Source organism: Erpetoichthys calabaricus, chromosome 7, assembly GCF_900747795.2.
Source record: "Erpetoichthys calabaricus chromosome 7, fErpCal1.3, whole genome shotgun sequence".
Lineage (NCBI taxonomy): Eukaryota > Metazoa > Chordata > Cladistia > Polypteriformes > Polypteridae > Erpetoichthys > Erpetoichthys calabaricus.
Window position 1 is genome coordinate 153556250 of NC_041400.2, and position 21072 is coordinate 153577321.

Sequence of the window (21072 nt, forward strand, 5' to 3'; positions counted from 1 at the left end):
GACCTGAAACTGCGGTGACGTCAGTTCCGTCCTGGACTGAGACCTGCGGTGACGTAGAGTGCTGCGGCCCAACAAGTGGATCATATAGGCAGCGCAACTCGGATAACGATGTGCACAGCTGTTGGCTTTAATTGTTGGATTTTCAGTCCAAAAGGCGCGCAGGCGTTCTTAAAGAAGGCGCGGCAAGCTAGTCAGTTATTAAGGGCCTCGCGTAGCGTTTGCTAGTTTTCTGAGAGGTCAGTGGTGGTGTTGCTGCTGCTCCTCAAACGTGACGACGCAATGGTTTGTTAAATGATTATTCTTTACTCGTATGTCTTTTTTTATGTTTACGTTTAGTAAAAGTTTGACTTGTGGTATGTAATGCATTTATAGTGCGTCTTGTTTCCAAAACTTTATTTGTAGGTTGTAATCCGTGAAGTTTGAAGGTGGCTTGGCAAGCTAGATTCACAGTGTAGTATTAAAACGTAGGCTATCTAATTGAAACTTTTTTTTTATAATAAATAGTACGTCAAGGTGCCAAATGTCATCTGTTGTTCAATGGAAATGTTGCTCCTTGTCTCTTTGAATGGGCGTAAATTTTGAATTTTGCATCAAAACACCCTCGCCATTTATGTAATGCAGCTTCAGGATGGTTTCTTTCATTTGAAGCCGTTCTGCTTTTATGGCTTAAGAGACTTTAAGCGTGAGCTCAGTCTCTAATCATGAACCATGTTAACCTTTTTGAATTTTTTTTTTTTTTTTTTTGGTTGAACATCATCTGATGGCAGTTTCAGACGTGCAGTTCTACTGCTTTTATCAAGTGTAAAAAACGGTCTTGCAGGGTCGGATTAAGACATTACTTTTTATTGGGGAAATATAACAATTTGGGCGGCCCGCTGTTAGTAAGCCAAACATGCAACCAGTCCTTAAGGATAATGTAAAATGAGACCAAACAACCAAATGGTATAGTAAGGAATTAAGTATCAATTAAAATGTAAATGCGTCCACACTGGCGGTTAGTTTCAGACCTTTGCATTGCTCAAAAAAAAAAGCAATTTGTATGTCTGGCGTGATGATCTGAACTTGCACACGTCATTAAATTGACACCTTGCCTAATTAGTGTTTAATCACTTGTAAGTATGCTTATTCTTGCTCTTCAGGTAAGAGAAACGTGCGTTATTTTATAATTGCCTGCTATAATTCTTAATATCGTGCACGCGCGACTTAAAATTGTCAAGTGGCGAGGTTTTCCAACTCCGTCCTGGGACTCCAACGTGGCTACAGGTTTTTGTTCAAGCCATTTTTTTTTTTTTTTTTTTTTTTTTTTAATATAAAACACATTTGGGTTTTTGCTATTGCGTTAACTCTTTCCATATTTGCATTTTCTGTGCAGTTGATTTCCTTTTATTTTATCCAAATGAAAAGCTGCAACTACTGTACTTCACCATCACACCCACTAACGTGCTCATTGGCAAATAATGGATTAAATGTCATTAGTATATGATGCGATAAATATCCAACACATAGAAAAGCAGAATGAAATTAATGATGAAAATCTTAACCAGGCTTAAAGACTAAATAACCCTTGTGTAGCATTCATTCTAATTTACAGAGTTTAATTTTGCAGTTTCCATATTTTGATTACTAGTGTGGAAGAGCTTATGCACCCGTGTAGTTAAATTACAAGAGCTGAGCAAATGTGCTATACACTGCACTATTTTTTTTTTTTTTTTTATATATAAACATTTATGGTAAAGTACTGGCAGCTGGGTTGCCAAAATTTTACTGTAATAAGGTGACAATATTTTTAGGTCTACAGTATAACTTTGTAGTAAAAACTTTTTTCTTTGCAACACATTCCAACAGAAGGGAATGTTTAACCATACTCAGAAATTCATGTACTTTAATATGCCAATCAATAAACCATTAGAAAGTACTGTCAGGGTCAAACCCCAGTACACAACTTGCATCAGTAAAGTAACAACAACCAATAACAAACAAGTACCATTTAATTTATACACATTGAATTGTTTTCAATGTTTAAGAAAACTAGGGCACATTGTCTGGTGGGGAAGAAAAATGTGCTTTTGTGGTGTATGGTGTCCAACAGGTGTGCCAGCTTATCGAATACAACCAACCATAAATCAGCTTCCACAACCTCAAAAAACCTTCAGCATGCAGGGAAAAATACACCTGCTAACTGTTTGTTTTTTTTTTCCCCCAACTATTCAAAGGTATGCGGTTCACCAGGAAAAATATTGTAAAAGGGGACGTGTCCTTATGCAAATATTGTAACCGGTTTTACATTTTACGGTTGTTTACCTTCGTTATTTAACAGTTTTACTGTAAAATTAACAGATTTTTTCAGTGTAATTGTAATGCTTCAGGTAAATGGTATTTAGCATATTTTGAAGGTAGAAAAATAATGAAATGTATTGTTTAAGAGAGACCTTATGTTCTACTGAAAATTACCTGTAACTTTCCTTTTTTCCCCAGAAAAGGTCTTTTACTTTCACCATTTACAGTATTTTTACCGTTAAATTTACTGAAATTTTTTAGTGTAAAAGAAATGTTAAATTTATGGTAATGTACTGGCAGCTGGGTTGCCAGAATTTAGCAGTAACAATGACAGAATTTTTAGGTCTATGGCATAACTTTGTGGGACAATTGATTTTTGTATAGCCCAAAAATCACACAAGTGCCGCAATGGGCTTTAACAGGGTCCCCCCAGCCTTGACTCTCTAAGAAGACAAGGAAAAAAGAGTCCCCCCCCCCCCCCCCCCAAAAAAAAAAAAAAAAAACCTTGTAGGGGGAAAAAATGGAAGAAACCTCGGGAAAGGCAGTTCAAAGAGACCCCTTTCCAGGTAGGTTGGGCGTGCATTGGGTGTCAAAAAGAAGGGACAATACAATACACATTGTAGTAAATAACTTTTTTTTCTTTACAACGCATTCCCAACAGAAGGTAATGTTTTAACCAGAAATTTAGGCAAATCGATAAACCATTATAAAGTGTTGTCAGGGTCAAACCCAAGTACGCAGTTTGAAACATGTATCACTTAATTATACACATTGAAAACAATTCAATGTTTAAGGAAGTTATGGCACATTGTCTGGTGGGAAAGTGAAGTTTGCTTTTGTGGTGTATGGTGTCTTACAGGTGTGCCAGCTTATCAAATACAACACACCGTAAATCACTTCCATAACCTTAAAAAACCTTCGGCACGCAGGGGAAAATACATCTGCTAAGTTGAAGGTTTTTTTTTTTTTTTTCTCTCTCCCCCCTTACTATTCAAAGGTATGCGGTTCACCATGAACAATATAACTTTGGTGTTACTGAAACAGCACTTTACCATTTTACAGTGGTTTACCTTTGCTATTTAAGTTTTACACTGAAATTTTTTTTTTTTTTTTTGTAATTGCAATGCATCAGTCAACGGTATGTAGCACATTTTGAAGGTAGATAATCAATTTTACAAGACTTGGCTGTAAAAAAAATAATGAGATTTAAGATATACAGGTAATTTTTCAGTAGAACATAAGGCAACTCTCTCCATTTTCAGAAAAGGTCTTGCTTTCAGCATTAACAGTATTTTTACTGTTAAATTTACTGACATTTTGTTTACAGTGTAGGTGTAGATTTAATCCTGCATGTGCAAGAAAGCAAATTTTAATCCACTTAGTTTAGGGTCACAAAGGAATGCTCTAGTTACTCCAGTTATTTGCTAGATATTTTGAAACCATCAGATTTGTTGCTTCAGTGGCCAGTGTTCTTTGGGGCTGTGGTTGTGGATGCAGAGAATTATATGCAGCTGACCACACTCACTAATACCAAACAATCCAAGTGCATGAGGAGAACATGACGCCAGAACTTTGTGCAGGTCCTGGTGCCATGAAGCAGAAATATTAGCGATGTGTTACCACTCTGCCTATATTGGTACATCAGTACTAAATTTTTAACCTGATTAATATACACCTGTAACTTCATTTCTCGTGACTTGATTGCATGCTATATACACTTGCTTAATCTGTAACTAGACAACTGGAGTACTTGCATGTTCTAGTACCAATTTTTTGTGAAAAATTTGAGTGACAAGAATAGCCTTTCATTGTCATTTTTAACTTGGCTACATTATTTTACAGACCTCTGTCTCTCCAGACAAGATCCAGAGTGGCCCATTCTCCAACTACAAGCCTATGAAATGTGTGTTTTTTTTTTTTTTTTTTTTTTTTTTTTTAATATATTATTATTGCCTTGTCTGTTCCAGACTAGTCTTTTTGGTGACATTGCAGTATGGACTGAAAATTGCATCTCTTTAGCCTTGTTTAAGGAAGGCTATCTAGGAACTTATCAATGTCTTTGATAGTGGTGTGTTTTTTATTTTTATTTTTTTTAAATAAAAAAACACCAAGTTGATCAAGCAGAACTCTTGTCATGCACTTAAACACATTTTGGGTATGTAACATTACCTCCTGAGATGTGGTTTAACCGAGAACTTTGTCGACTTCTGTAAGGTATCTAGATCAGTTATTGGGACATCTTGGTTGTAAAGTAACCAAACAAGCTTGGACTGAATGGTCTATTCTCATTTGTCAAACTTTTATGTTCTTGGTTTTAACAGAATTTGTGAGATTACGTCTTGCACTAGAGTAGATTATAGTGGGAATGTAATTCCCTAAACAGCCTTTTTACTTATTAGGCCAGACTGGTTGCTGCTGGGCCATTATTGCACATTTTATTGCTCACACTCCTTTTCATTAGTTGCGTTACCTGAGATGTAAGGTAATGGGGTGAATAAGTGCATTATTTTTGCCCATTTTGATGCATCCACCTGGTGGTTTATAAATGTCTTCCTCAGTTTTTAGCATCATGCTCTTTTGATCCCTATTTCTCTGTGAGCTATCTGAAATTGGGGTGGAAGAAATGTGTTGAGGTACAGATCCTTACAAAGTTGTGTGCTTATCTTTAAGGGTAAGTGTTTGTATTAAATATAAACTTAATTTTTAACTGGTTGTGTTAACTTCATTTTTATGCAGTACAACAGCCTGTGGCAGCTGGGGGGGGAAAGGTCTGGCCTATCTTGTTGGCTAATCTGAGCCTGCTGCCATGATAGTATTTATAAATGTTAAGCAGTTCACAGAACAGACTTTTCCTTTGGCCTTGAGTAAGGTCTGCCATTCATAATTTTGTTAATGGTTGTTGCCGACTATTTGTAGGTAACCATGTACGTAAATTTGCGTTGTGCTGGCAGGCACAGTAGCAATATGCTATAGCACTGAAGGAGGAAGTGCCTTATAATTTTGGGATATTTTGAACTGGTCAAACTTGTTAAAATTCTGACCTGGTAGTTCCAGTATGTGGCATTTGCTAGTAGGGTATTGATTGGTGGGGGGGGGGGTGGAGACTGCTGATGCCCCAACAATGTGCAGTTATTGCATGTTGCCTTCTGGTTGGAATTCCAAATCATTAGCACTAGTGAGACTTCCTTCATTAATCAACAAAATTGACATTTGAAAGTCTATTGGGAATATCTTTCTGGAGCATTGCCTTATAAGTTGGACACTCTTGAAGCGGTGAAAAACAATGATTGTGTTTATCAAACATCTCTGAATTACTCCTAGGAATTGCATTAAATTTTGGACCTTGGTTAAGAATTTAAGAACCAAACAGAGTAGAACATAGGTAGTTATTGTATGAAGCGTCCTACGCTTTCTCCCAGCTTGAAGTTATTCATTCTCGGACATGAATTCTGCAAAGTGGAGCTCATGAAGATGTGTTGTAGTTTCCTTAAATATAATGTTTTCTGATAGCCATGCTAAGACTTTGCCACAAAGAGTTTGAAGGGAAGCAATTACTTTCAAATGAGTTTGTCATTCGCACAAAGTATTCTAGAGCAATTCATTACACTAGGCCATTTGCAGCATCAGGAATATTACTGTATTGAGCACAGATGGAAAGACAGACATACACCCTGAATAGGTGAATCGTAGCCCCTCTTTCAAAAGAATCCCCTTCCTGGTGGTGTAGCCATCAGAAATGCCTGTGTTTTTCAGTGGTTCTGAAACTAGTCACTGCTGTTCTTTCACTGTTTCTGAAGTAGTGTTTACTTTTAAAGTGTTCCTGAGAGTCTTCCACAGTCTTGACATGTTAGTCTTTTTTTTCTCACACCTATTTTATTCAAGGTGCATTTTTCCTGTTAGTCTCCTCCTGCTTCCTTGAACCTTGCTGGGCTTGTAAAGTGTAATGCAAATGTTCCAGGGATTCATGGAATACATAGCACTATGTACTGGTGTGATACTTTGTCATTTACCCATCCAGCTCTGCCTATCTTCAGGGTAATATGATACTATACAAAACAGTTTGGTTTTGCTTGCGATTCACATCTGCATGTTTATACACACTTTGGGTAATGATCTTTAACTGTGTGCAGTCAGTCACACCAACTCCAGGAAAACCAGCAATTTGCATGAATGCAGTTTGCTTTAACAATACCTTGTGTGAAGTGTACATCTGTATGTCGCATGTTGGAAGAGTGTTAAGTTTGCTGCAAAATGGTTGGTTGTGACTTGCTTTAATGTATTGCTATTGTAAAGGTTGTCAAAACTCATTTTGGCTGATGGAGCATGACTTTGCGGTGTACATGAAGCAATAATGTGAGTTCCAAGACTATAGCTTTATATTAAAAAAAAAAAAAAAAAAAAATGGAACATTAGTAACAAGTTCATTGTACAATGTTTCCAAAATATATGGAATTTCCCAGAATATGTATGCTAATCTCTGCCTGAACCAAATCTGGCAACTCCTAATGAGTTAGGACAGTTTATGAGCTATCATAAATCCTGGTGAAATTAAGTGGTAGCTTCTTTCCTCCAACTCCTAAGGGTAGGGTTAAACTTATCAATCTCAAGTTGTTTTTGAACCAATTCAGTTAGTTTTCAATCTCTACAATGCTTGATAGATATGGGCACAGAACATCAACATGGTGATAGCTGTAGCTAAACTAGCCCTAGTCTTCAGTTGGATTAGGTTATTGGACTACCCAACTTTTAGATCCATTTTCTTTTTCAGGTGGTTGGGGTTGTGTGGTTTTTTGCAAACTGATTATCCAAGAATGAATGTTTGTTTGATACAGAGTTGTACACTAAAATGCGGTTTCTATTTTAAGATTAACACTCCCCACCTCATTTCTTATGTTTCCCTCTCCAGAGGGAATGCATTTCTGTTCATGTTGGCCAAGCTGGTGTCCAGATGGGGAATGCTTGCTGGGAGCTGTACTGTCTGGAACATGGCATAATGCCTGATGGGACGATTTCTGACCCAAAGAGTTCAACAATTACAGACTCTTCCTTCGGGACCTTTTTCAGTGAAACTGGATCAGGAAAGCATGTGCCCAGAGCTGTGTTGATCGATCTTGAATCAACTGTTATAGGTAAAGTAATATGTTTTTGTGTAAGCCTCTTTCTTGCCAAATCAAGTTACTTTGTGTCTCCTAGTGACTTTGGTTTTCATACTTCAAGGAAAACCAAGAAAAAGAACCCATTCATATGATACCTGGCTCTCTCTCTCTCTCTCATATGCATATATATAATTTTTTTTTTTTTTTTTAAGCTGTGATTAGTAAGAAAGGAATCGCATTGGTACAGACAGGTTTAATAAACACTTAGGATAAGGGGGTTTAAAAAAAAAAAAAAAAAAAAAACCCACACATTCCCATCAGGTACCTTAACAAGACAGTACAACTGTTTGCTGGGAAAGATGTTGCAGTGCATGGTTTAGTCTTTTTGACTTCATAAGAAGTCAAACATGCAATGAACCAGCAGCCTCTAGTAAAGTAACCTTACAACTCATTGTGCTTAAAATAAAGTTGTACTATAATACTTCAACAATCCACTATTTTGCTAATTATTTAGTTGGCCAGTTTTGATTAAGTTTTAATGCATCCAACATTTGCGTATAGGTGCAAGAATTTTATTGAAGAAATTGTTGTATTTCTTGCTCTGTGCTGTCCTCCATTCCACAAGTATGCTTTAAAATGTCAAAAATGATTGCAACATTTTTTTTTTTTTTAGCTTAAGGTCTATTCCACAACTTTTCAAGGTTGTCCTTAACATAAAGGGCTTAGAAGGCTACCAAATTTGTGAAACCTGGATAAATGTTGCCTTGGGATTAATAAAGTATCTATCTATCTAGAGCAGGGGTAGGCAACGTCGGTCCTGGAGTGCCACAGTATGTGCAGGTTTTTGTTCCAACCCAGTTCCTTAACGAGAACTCAATTATTGCTGATGAAGCACATATTGCTTAAGTGACATTTTAATGCTTCATTTTAGTGGTCTCGCTTGTTAAGGTTCTCCAACCTTAATTGCTTATTTCAATCTTAAACTGCTGCATTCAGTGTTTTAATTGCTCATTAGCAATAAGATGTAAAAGACAAAGCAGCCAGCAGTTCTCCAGCTAGCTTTTTTCCAATTACATCTGTGTGTGTTCATCATGCACTGTTTGATTTAATAAAACACTTAATAGAAAAATGTGACAGACTGAAAATGATCTGTTTTAGGCTTCAAATCATTTGGATGATATCCTTGGAAAGGAAAAAAATCTGATATAAAAGCCTTACATTGCACAGACTAACAAGCCATAAAATTAAATAAGGTCTGAGATTGGCAATGATTGGTTTCTAATTAAGCAATTGGGTTGGAATGAAAACCTGTAGCCACTGCGGCTCACCAGGACCGACATTGCCTACCCTGTTTTACATCTTATTGCTAATAAGGAGCAATTAAAACACTGAATGCAGCAGTTTAAGATTGAAATAAGCAATTAAGGTTGGAGAACCTTAACAAGCGAGACCACTAAAATGAAGCATTAAAATGTCACTTAAGCAATATGTGCTTCATCAGCAATAATTGAGTTCTCGTTAAGGAACTGGGTTGGAACAAAAACCTGCACATACTGTGGCACTCCAGGACCGACGTTGCCTACCCCTGGCCTAGAGTACATCTGCTTGATGGCAGCAATGGCAGTGAGGCATTGTCTAGTGCAATTCATCTTTTTTTTTTTTTTTTTTTTTTTTTTTTTTTTTTTTCACCCTGGCAGCAATTACTTACTCATTATCCTCAAAAGAAATCTGTAAAAGATGTTTTGCATATTGACTCAAATTTAGAAATGTCATAAGGCTTTTGAGCTTCCAGAATAAACTGATAGAGGGTGATGCTGGGTTATCCCCATGTGTGGGAGAGAGACATCCATTACTCCAGTGGTTTATTTTCAGGTGCACACGCATATTCGTGTGCCAACTGAGCATGATGCAGATTTTTTTCTTTTCCCCATCTACCCGATGAGAAGTTGAATTGACTCCACACTTTTCAGTATTGTTTAACCCTATGCCATATTTACATTGTTTTGTGATGCACATTACTCGAGTTGTACATCTGTAGTACTCCTCTGATTGGCAACCATTTTAATTTCATTTGATTAGCAGTTGCAACCCTCATAATGTATTCATAAATCCAATGTATAACTGGTAAAGCATTACAAGGTTGTAATAACCTTTTAACTCCAATCTCTAAAATGTGTGAACAAATCTCTTGGCAGATGAGATCAGGAATGGTGCATATCGCCATCTGTTTCACCCAGAACAGCTGATCACTGGAAAAGAAGATGCAGCCAATAACTATGCCCGTGGTCACTACACTATTGGAAAGGAGATTATAGACCCAGTGCTAGACAGAATCCGTAAAATGGCAAGTACTTGGCTTGAAAATTGTCTTTTTTGGAAGCAATTAAGGTGAGGAAAGTTACACTTTTTACATTTGTTGGATAACTATGGATGCAGTTAAAGGCAAGGGTTATTTCAGGAAAAGATTAGCTTAAGATGCATTGACTTGTGGTTGCTGGTTTATGTACTGGGTGCTTTAGAGAACCTATATTGGTTTAATGCTCACTAAGGTCTAAATTTTTATAGTGTTTAATTGTATGCATTGAATGCTTTAAACGTATTGGTTACATGTTTCAACCAGCATAAGACTGCTGCTGAAAGTTGGTGTTTTAAAGATGCAATGGTAACATTAGCATGCTGGTTATAGTGAGTTAAGATGTGAAAAATTTAAGATTGCAGCAAAAGCTTGGTGTCTCATCTCCACATGTGCAAAAACTAGGACTATATTCAAATGTCCTTTTTTCTCTGTGCATGAAACAATAGTGTGCTGACAGTTGATCTTAATTTGTTTGTCTGACTAAATTTCAGATCATTGAATTCTGAGAGCATCTTTGAGTGTAGTTGAAAGCCAGCTGAGCAAATGTCATTCTTACAGTTGGTAATTTGTGTCCACTTAGTTTGGGGGGGGGGGGGGGGGGGTGTATATAAAAAGTAGTACTTTTTTGGTTTCTCTATGGGTTGCATGAACTATTTTCATAAATGCTTAATTGAACCCTTTGATTTATACAATCACATCAATATGATATTCGTAGTCCCTGTTGGCTGCAACTTGTCTATTAAATCATTAGTGGTTTCTATTGTAAAATTTTAAACTTGCATGTTAAACAATGGGGCATAAAACCTAAGTTAAGTTTAACTATTTATACAAATCGCACAACAAATTTTCAAAACATCATGTACTTTGTGCATAATGTTTGTGACAACAGGTTTTCACTGTAACAAACCACTGTGCAGCATAAGAACAGCTGCATCACATTCTATTAATTGTAATGTTCTAACATAATCTAGAACAAGCTGTAGTATACATTCTTAGTACTAGAAGCAGTGTACAAGAACACTTCATGATTTTTCACATTTCAATCAATGGTGGTATGTCTCTATGGCCTTGAACTCTAAGATTTAAAGTAATGCAGCAGTTAGTCAAGCCATCAGTTATGACGATAGGTGGTCCATTCTATGTCCTTTTCAGGTATATACTGCTATGCACCTGGTCCAAAACAGTCATTTACTGAATTCCACGTAGAATAAGCTGTCCTGCATAGAGTATATTGGAGAGATCCCCCAGCCCTAATCAAAACTAATATTTTTTTTCATACCCTGCTTTTGTTACTATCAAGCCCATGTTTGACCATACTTTAATTACTGTAAATCATTCACTGTTTCAGTGTATGCATGGAGTGCATTTAAATTTCTCATTTGTCATTGCAAATCTATTCCAAAACTTCAGCTTAAGTAGGTAGGAAAAGGTCTAACTTCTCACTGTTCGAATGAAGAACCATTAAATGAAAACAAGACTGATCCCTTTCAAATATCCTAGAATTTACTGATTAATTTGAAGTCAATATTTTATTAGCTTCTGAGTTTGTAAGGAAGGGTTAGGAGTAACTTGAACTATTGAAGTCTGAATTTTTCCTAGCGTGATTATTACACAATAGTCTCCAAGAGATGTGTACAGTGTTTTTACATCTACATGGTCTTTCTAAAAAGTTTTACTTTATGCAATTGCTGTATTATACAGAGTTGCCAGTTAGGTACACTTCTCTAATGTTGTTCCTACATGGCTTTTAGGAAATTATTTGTTAGATTGTGGCCCATCTGTTTTTCTTGAATTTTGTTTTGGATTTGCTAGGACATACAATCCTAGAACATCATTTGTCCCAAAGAGCATTGGAATAGGCAATGATCAACTTAAAGCCAACTGATGCTGAAAACACTGGCTTACCTCCTGGTGCAAGATAGGTTGGAATGTATAATCTGTGTGAAAATTGGGTTCATATTAAATTGGTAGCAAGTAAAATTGACTTTCTGCATTAATCAAGTGGCCTACTAGATAGGACATCAAAGAGTAAACCTTTTGGAAATTTCTCCTTTCCCCATATGCTTACACTAGAGAACATTTAAATTTTACTACTTGGTAAGCCAAACAATCCCACAAAGGCAGCTTCAGGAAAAAAAATGTACACGTGTTCCTTATTTACCTAGTGTTTAACATTGTATAATTTAGTAATGGATTTTTTTTCCCTTTCTCTCTTCCTTCAGTCTGACCAATGCACTGGCCTGCAGGGTTTCTTGGTTTTTCATAGCTTTGGTGGAGGTACTGGTTCAGGGTTCACATCCCTTTTGATGGAAAGACTATCTGTGGATTATGGGAAGAAGTCAAAACTGGAGTTTTCAGTCTACCCTGCCCCACGCATTTCCACAGCAGTGGTCGAACCCTACAACTCTATTCTGACCACACATACTACCCTAGAACATTCAGATTGTGCCTTTATGGTGGACAATGAAGCCATCTTTGAAATCTGCAATCGAAATCTGGATGTTGAGCGGCCTTCGTACACAAATCTAAATAGACTTATTGGCCAGATTGTGTCTTCAATTACTGCCTCTCTGAGATTTGATGGTGCTTTGAATGTGGATCTAACTGAATTTCAAACCAACCTTGTTCCTTATCCCAGAATTCACTTTCCTTTGGTAACCTATGCCCCCATAATCTCTGCTGAGAAAGCTTACCATGAGCAGCTTTCTGTGGCAGAGATAACCAATGCCTGCTTTGAGCCTTCAAATCAGATGGTGAAATGTGATCCAAGGCGTGGGAAATATATGGCTTGCTGCCTCCTGTATCGAGGTGATGTTGTGCCAAAAGATGTGAATGCTGCCATCGCTAATATTAAAACCAGGCGTACCATCCAGTTTGTTGACTGGTGTCCAACTGGGTTTAAGGTGGGTATTAATTATCAGCCACCTACTGTGGTGCCTGGAGGTGATCTGGCAAAGGTGCAACGTGCCGTCTGTATGCTGAGCAATACAACTGCCATTGCAGAGGCATGGAGCCGCTTGGACCACAAGTTTGACCTGATGTATGCCAAGCGAGCATTTGTTCACTGGTATGTGGGAGAAGGCATGGAAGAAGGGGAGTTCTCAGAGGCTAGGGAAGATCTGGCTGCTTTGGAAAAAGACTATGAAGAGGTTGGAGCTGATTCTGCAGATGCACAAGAAGAGGAGGATGAAGAATATTAAATGTTTTGAATTATTGATCAGCTTTGCTTTTCATCTGTGTAAAATGGCTTGTATGAAATAAATGCATACCTATAATATGAATCGAGTGAATTTCTTCTGGTCAATGCAACTTTAAAATCTGAATTTATTTAGTTGATTTTAAAACGGCCTTATTTGAGGTTGTGGAGTGCAAAAACGAATTTCTAAATTGAGAAGTATACTTGGAACACTGAAGAGCTTTTAATCTTTTTAGAAATGCATTGGTTAAACATTGATTGTAGCTAGGAAGTTAGATTGTGACAGTGTGGTTAATAGTGGTTTGTGTTAAATAACCAAAGGTATGAAAACTTTTGTGCAAGTTGTAGTGGAAATTGTGAGGAGTGCATCAGAAATGGGACAATGTTCTGCCACTGCTAGGATGAAGGGGGGGGGGGGGGGGTAACCAGAAAGTGAAGGCACATTAACACTAAAAAAAGGACTGCACAAGTATTTTACAACTTAGGACAGCATAACCAAAATGGTAGATTTATTTATACAGTTGCAGCAATAGTGATTATAAGCATGACTACTGGGGACATGTCCCTAATGACCTAAAGTTGAACATAGCAACCTGAGCCCAAAATGGCTGCATTCCACATTTAACATAAGACCATATTCTTGATGCAAGCTTCTTACCAAAGTCTTGAACAGTGTTCTGCATCGTAAAATGTATAGTAAAGAGAGAGCTTTAAGTAACACTTTTTTTTTTTTTTTTTTTTTTTAATTCTTTGTTCAACCGAATTTTGGGAGACTGTTTTGGCTGTTACTTTGAATCTTTTTTTTTTTTTTTTTTTTTTTGGCCTAGTAGGAGAGCTTAAATTTCCTATAAGTACCTAGGAGGTACTAGATCACACCACCAAATCTCCTTAAGGATCTTGCCTTGGATCAGCCCATGTTTCATGGGAGGGTACAGATTTGTAAAATCAGTTCGACAGCAGTTGAGGAACAAGACCGTATACCCTATATTGTGGCCTTGTGGGGATATTTTAAATTAATATTCTGTGCTAAATCTTCCTCCATAATGTTTATAATGAACTAAACTCCATGAATGTTTCTACTTTGAGTTATTCATGTGCTTTCTGTGTACTACTTTTAGAGTGTTTTGAAGTTCATTAGACTGGTCTGTCATTTGCCCCAGCCTGTATCAAGTTAACGAAGAATTTTGTGTCAATACATAGGTCTGTATTTCCTGGTAGTTCTGCTTGGAAGCAAAGCTGACCTACCCTATTGGATTGTAGCTTAATTCAGAGTTTCAGGTGTATTGTCATGCACAACAGCATCAACACTACTACTAACTGTTCCTTTCATAATGAGGATTAACCCTTTAATCTAAAACCCAGCTAACATACTTTTTTTGGGGGGTTGGGGAATGGGCTTACAGTGACAGTCTTAAGCCGAGGAAGTTAAATGTCGTCTGCCCAGTCAGTTGTTATATTAGAAAGCTTATTTGTATTGTACCAGCCTCAATGGACTTGTTCTTTTATTCTCTTCTCACCTCCAACTCAAATCCCAAATGAGGACATGGTTACCATGAGCCAAGAAACTCCTTCCTGACAAATGGTGAAAAATATCACCTGGCTAATCCTGGTATTTGCTAAGGATCAATAATGTAATTCCTATTCTGGAACCCCATTAATCTTGGACAGTGAGGACAAAGGGGGAGAGGGTGCTAATTTGATGATGGATAAGTGTAGTGTTCTTGATGTGTAACACAAGGTTCATCCCATTCTTTTCAACTGTTAAGTTTGGCTGGTAAATAGAAGAATGATTGCCTTAAGGGGGCTTAGTAGAAAATGGCTTCTGGACTACCTTAGCTAGCTCCCTAATTTTGAGCAAGTATTAAAGATGTTGCCTGGAGGACAGGATCTGAGACTAATCTTGAGTTTGAAGACCATAATGTTAAACCTATTGTCCTTGCTGAACACAGTAAAATAGTTTGTTTTTGTATAGCCCAAAATCACACAAGAAGTGCCACAATGGGCTTTAACAGGCCCTGTTTCTTGACAGCCCCCCAGCTTTGACTCTGTAAGACAAGGAGAAACTCCCAAAAACACCTTTTGTAGGAAAAAAATGGAAGAAACTTTGGGAAAGGCAGTTCAAAAACAGACCCCTTTCCAGGTAGGTTGGGCGTGCAGTGAGTGTCAAAAAGAAGGGGGTCAATACAATACACAGAACAAATCCTCAATACAGTAAAAATTTTACAAGTGTGGAGCAAAATTTTAACAGTAGATATCTCATAATATGATTTGTTTTGAGTCCTGCAGACCTCAGCCATCAACCTGCCCTCCCCCATTTGGCTATTCCACAGCTGAAACAGCACTGGGCCAGCCAATCCGATGAAAGGACCCCACGATTCCTGCGATCCTCCATCAGGGATGACTTTACCTTGGGCAGGCAAAACAACTTGGCAGGTGGGCCATGACACCAAGTCCCACATTTGAGTACCGAGAAGAGAAACTGAATAGGTGAGGGTTAGATGGAGTATCGCTATGACTGCTGAAGGCCTGTGCGCTGGAGCTGGGGAGTCCTCTACAGTGCATCTTCAACCTGAGCCTGGAACGGGAGATTCCCGGGGCTTTGGAAAACATCTTGCATCACTCCAGTCCCAAAGATATCACGTCCTAGTGAGCTGAATGACTTCCGGCCTATTGCTCCAACGTCACGTGATGAAGACCATGGAGCAGCTGCTGCATCACCACCTGAGGCCACAGGTCTGCCATGCCCTTGACCCTCTGTAGTTCGCATACCAGGAGAAGGTGGGAGCAGAGGATGCCATCTATATGTTATACCGATCCCTCTCCCACTTGGACAGAGGCAGTGGTGCTGTAAGAATTATGTTTCTGGACTTCTCTAGCGCCTTCATCACCGTCCAACCTCTGCTCCTTAGGGACAAGCTGACAGAGATAGGAGTAGATTCATACCTGGTGGCATGGATCGTGGACTGTCTTACAGACAGACCTCAGTATGTGCGTCATTGTGATCAGCAACACAGGAGCGCTGCAGGGGACTGTACTTTCTCCGGTCCTGTTCAGCCTGTATACATCAGACTTCTAATATAACTCTGAGTCCTGCCACGTGCAAAGGTTCGCGAATGACACTGCTATCGTGGGCTGCATCAGGAGTGGGCAGGAGGAGTATAGGAACCTAATCAAAGGCTTTGTTAAATGGTGCGACTCAAACCACCTACACCTGAACACCAGCAAAATCAAGGAGCTGGTGGTGGATTTTAGGAGACCCAGGCCCCTCCTGGACCCCGTGATCATCATGGGTGACTGTGTGCAGAGGGTGCAGACCTATAAATACCTGGGAGTGCAGCTGGATGATAAATTAGACTGGACTGCCAATACTGATGCTCTGTGCAAGAGAGGACAGAGCCGACTACTTCCTTAGAAGGCTGGTGTCCTTCAACATCTGCATTAAGATGCTGCAGATGTTCTATCAGACGGTTGTGGCAAGCGCCCTCTTCTACGCAGTGGTGTGCTGGGGAGGCAGCATAAAGGAGGGCGCCTCACGCCTGGACAGACTGGTGAGGAAGGCAGGCTCTATTGTAGGCATGGAGCTGGACAGTTTGACATCTGTGGCAGAGCGACGGGTGCTCAGCAGGCTCCTGTCAATCATGGAGAATCCACTGTATCCACTAAACGGTATCATCTCCAGACAGAGGAGCAGCTTCAATAACAGACTGCTGTCGATGTCCAGCTCCACTGACAGACTGAGGAGATCATTCCTCCCCCGCACTATGCGACTCTTCAATTCCACCCAGGGGGGGATAAACCTTAACAATATACAAAGTTATCTGTTTTTTACCTGCATTTATATCACTCTTTAGTATTGTTTATCAGTATGCTGCTGCTGGAGTATGTAAAGTTCCCCTTGGGATTAATAAAGTATCTATCTTGTAACAAATTATAATGATCCTGTTACTTATGTTTTAGTGCTAATGACTAAGAACAGAGATACACTCTGTACAGTTAATCAGCAGCTCTAGTCAGGATATGCTGAACTGAAGTAGTAAGTCTTAAGCCGGGATTTAAAAGCTGAGACTCTTATAGTAGCAGGCAGACCATTCCATAGTTTAGGGGCCCTGTAACTAAAAGCTCGACCTCCCACTGTTATTTTATTAATCCTTGGAATCTTAAGCGGACCGGCATCTTGAGATCTCAATGTGCGCTCTGGTTTGTAAGTCATGATAAGTTCAGACAAGTAAGCCGGACCTTGGCCATTTTAATGCTTTATATGTTAAAAGGGGGATTTTGAAATCTGCCCTAGATTCAAAGATAACTCCTAGATTGCGGTCTGATTCAGTAAAATTAATGGTGATTCCAACTGAGTTCAATGATAAAATATTGTTTTGATCAGTGTCATTCCCTCCAACAATTAACATGTTTTATCTATGTTTAAAGACGAATAGTTCTCAACCATCCACTCTTTTAATTCACTAACACAACATTGGAGAAACTTCATTTGATCTAAATGAAATGTATACAGTAATCCCTCCTCCATCGCGGGGGTTGCGTTCCAGAGCCACCCGCGAAATAAGAAAATCCGCGAAGTAGAAACCATATGTTTATATGGTTATTTTTATATTGTCATGCTTGGGTCAGATTTGCGCAGAAACACAGGAGGTTGTAGAGAGGCAGGAACGTTATTCAAACACTGCAAACAAACATTTGTCTCTTTTTCAAAAGTTTAAACTGTGCTCCATGACAAGACAGAGATAACAGTTCTGTCTCACAATTAAAAGAATGCAAACATATCTTCCTCTTCAAATTAGTGCGTGTCAGGAGCAGAGTCTGTCAGATAGACAGAGGAAAGCAAACAAATCAATAGGGCTGTTTTGCTTTTAAGTATGCGAAGCACCGCCGGTACAAAGCTGTTGAAGGTGTCGGCTCACACCCACTCCATCAGGAGCAGGGAGAGCGAGAGAGCCAGAGAAAAACAAACAAACAGTCAAAAATTAATACGTGCCCTTTGAGCTTTTAAGTATGCGAAGCACCGTGTAGCATGTTGCTTCAGGAAGCAGCTGCACAGAAGATAGCAACGTGAAGATAATCTTTCAGCATTTTTAGACGAGCGTCCGTATCATCTAGGTGTGCGAACAGCCCCCCTGCTCACACCCTCTACGTCAGGATCAGAGAAAGTCAGCGCAAGAGAGAGAGAAAAGTACGTTGGGTAGCTTCTCAGCCATCTGCCAATGGCGTCACTTGTATGAAATCAACTGGGCAAACCAACTGAGGAAACATGTACCAGAAATTAAAAGACCCATTGTCCTCAAATCCGCGAACCAGCAAAAAATCCGCGATATATATTTAAATATGCTTACATATAAAATCCGCGATAGAGTGAAGCCGCGAAGCGCGATATAGCGAGGGATCACTGTAGCTGGGTGTCATCTGCATGCGACTGAAAATTAACATTGTTTCCTAATGAGAGATCCCAGTGGAAGCATATAAAGTAAAAACAGTAAAGGTTCCAGTACTGAGCCCTGTGGGACAGCATATCTCACTTCTGTGTATAATGATGGAGTACTGTCAGCATATTTTTGTACATATTGGAATCGATTTGATAAATAAGAACTAAACCAAGCGAGCACAGTGCCTGTAAGCCCAACATCATTTTCTAGCCTGTGCAGTAAAATAGAATGGTCAATGGTGTCAAGTGTTGTGCTTAAGTCTAACAACATAATTACAGTGGAGTTTCCTTCATCAGAGGATATCAGGATGTCGTTTACAACCCGCGTTAGTGCCATTTCTTTACTATGACCAGTGTGGAAACCAGACTGGAAATCCTCAAATAAATTGTAAGGTGTGACTGAAGCTGATTGGTGACTACTTTTTCTAGTATTTTAGAGAGAGGGTAAATTTGAAATAGGCCTATAATTATTATGTGTGGTTCTAGGTCTGACTTTTTAAGTAATGGTTTAATGACTGACACTTTTAGTGCATCAGGTACTGTGCTATGCAATAATGAACTATTGATGATGTTTAGAATAGGCGCTGCAAGAAATATCCATTACACTTTTTACTAGTTTTGTTGACACTGAATCTAGGGAACAAGTAGTGGGTTTCATTTTAGAAATTAAAGTTAAGACTTCCTGCTCAGTTACAGGATTAAAATTACTAAAGTGATTAATGCAATGCGAAGCAGGGCACTGTAGTGTTTAAAGCCAGAATCTGACCAGTTACTTAGTTTGTCTTGGTATAAAATTAGTTTTGAGAACTTTGTTTTTCTATGAAATGTACTAATTTGAAAGTATGGAAGTTGCAGGATCAATTGAATGATTTGGTTGCAACAACCCAACAATAAGCCTTAGTCCTGCTGTATAACCTAAGGTGTTTTATTGGAAGAGAAAGTTTAGCAGGGAATTTGATTGTCACTTGGAAGTGTGACGGTGTCCCATCAGCTCACCTTGGCGACAAGCTGTATAAGGAGCATGATGAAGGGTATACAACTTAAAAAAAAAATCCAGTTTAAGTAATGTAAAATATGAGAATTCATTTAATTTGGTGTGATCTGTGATGCTACATTCTGCACAAAGTTTAAAGAACATGATGAAATATACAGTACATCCACTAAAATGCATCTGTTTCACTCTTCATGTTCTCTTATTCTTTCTCCCCGTTATTTGATGTCTAATTGCATATTTTGGGTGCCATTTGTGTGGAACCATAGTGGGGTTTTTCCTTCTCCTTCTTACCAGTTATCCACTTCTGAATTTCATTTCAGTTGTAGGTCTTCCATACTCCCCAGTCAATATAAGTCAACAGAAGCCACAAAAACTGTTAAAGAAAACAAGTCCAGAGGATGTTTTCTTTTAGACTAAAATGGCAAGATCAAACTATGAATCGCTAAATTTGATTGGGATGTACAACCCTAAAAAGCTTGGTAATGGGAAAATACAAGTAAGACAAAAATCAATGATTCTTAAATTTATTTTGACTCTTGTTTTATTGCAGACAGTATGATCCCAAGATATTCCATGTTTTGTCTGTCAACTTCATTTCATTTATTAATATACATCAATTCCTGCATTTCTTGCCTGCAGCACAGTACAAAAAAGTTGGGACGGGGCAAATTATGGCCATTAACGAGGTAAAAAATTTAAATGTTATTTCAAATAGGTGATGTCAACAGGTGATTATAATCCTGATTTAATATAAAAGAAGTATCCACAAAAAGCTGAGTCTTTGAGGAACAAAGATGGGCAGAGGATCTCCAGTTTGTCCCCCATGGTTTAAAAATGTGTAAGATTTCCATGAGAAATCTTTAGCTGGATCATCAATGTTCTTTAAGCAGCATGTATTTAAAAAGTATTAAAACTGCAAAAGTAACATTTCTGAAGTGTTTTTGGTTCTAAAATTTTTGAAGTACTGCTTGTCTTGAGCTCATGTAATTTCATATCAACCTATGCAATCTTGTGTGTTAACCCTTGGCTAATCTCCCTTTGCAAAATCACACTGTCCAAGATTATGAAATCCCCAGTTACCTTTTGTCCCCAAATTTGTTCCACTGTGTTTTCTTAATGAATGCATCTTTATGTATGGGTTTTGGCTTCCTTGGTATTGAGGGAAGTTAGGGGGTTGCCCTCGGGTGATAGCACTATTTTTATTATGAGCCTAAAGGTTTTTTTTTTGTGTTTTTTTTTTTATGCTATATGGCACAATTTGTAACAATTTGAGTTTTTCTGTACTACAGTTAAATCTATACATATGCCAGGCAAGAATAGTCTAATATTTGAGGTACAAGGTTACATTTGAGGACTGTCACTAATCACTTGATCTTCCCTTTCTTGCCGTGCTGGTCTTGCATACTTGTGGACAAGATCTGTTCTTGCTTCACCAGCCTTTGTTCTTGTATCTAGAATCCTACGGTGTTACAGTATTGTAGCCTACTGTGACAGATGCTGTGGTCATGTTCCCTTTATTCAGTCATCGGGTGCAGCTTGGAAATGTTTGTATGCAGTAAGGTGTGTTTTAGCTCCTTCAGAATAAGATTCTTTTAAAACATTCAATTTCTGATTGTCAATTGTCTGGGTCCTGGGGGCCCATTGTGGTTTCAGGTTTTTGTTCCAACCAGATTCATAATCGGTGACAACTGATAACGCTGATCTCATTTAATTTGCTGG

At 38.5% G+C, this 21072-nt stretch overlaps 1 protein-coding gene across 1 annotated transcript; it reads left to right on the plus strand.

Annotated features, from left to right (window-relative positions):
- The first annotated feature begins 127 nt into the window (after positions 1 to 127).
- On the plus strand, positions 128 to 12998 carry LOC114654790 (tubulin alpha-8 chain-like). Its single transcript, XM_028805589.2, has 4 exons — positions 128 to 282; positions 7184 to 7406; positions 9569 to 9717; positions 11952 to 12998. The coding sequence occupies exons 1-4, from the start codon at positions 280 to 282 to the stop codon at positions 12927 to 12929; spliced, it is 1353 nt and encodes a 450-aa protein (XP_028661422.1). The 5' UTR covers positions 128 to 279; the 3' UTR covers positions 12930 to 12998.
- The last annotated feature ends 8074 nt before the right edge of the window (positions 12999 to 21072 follow it).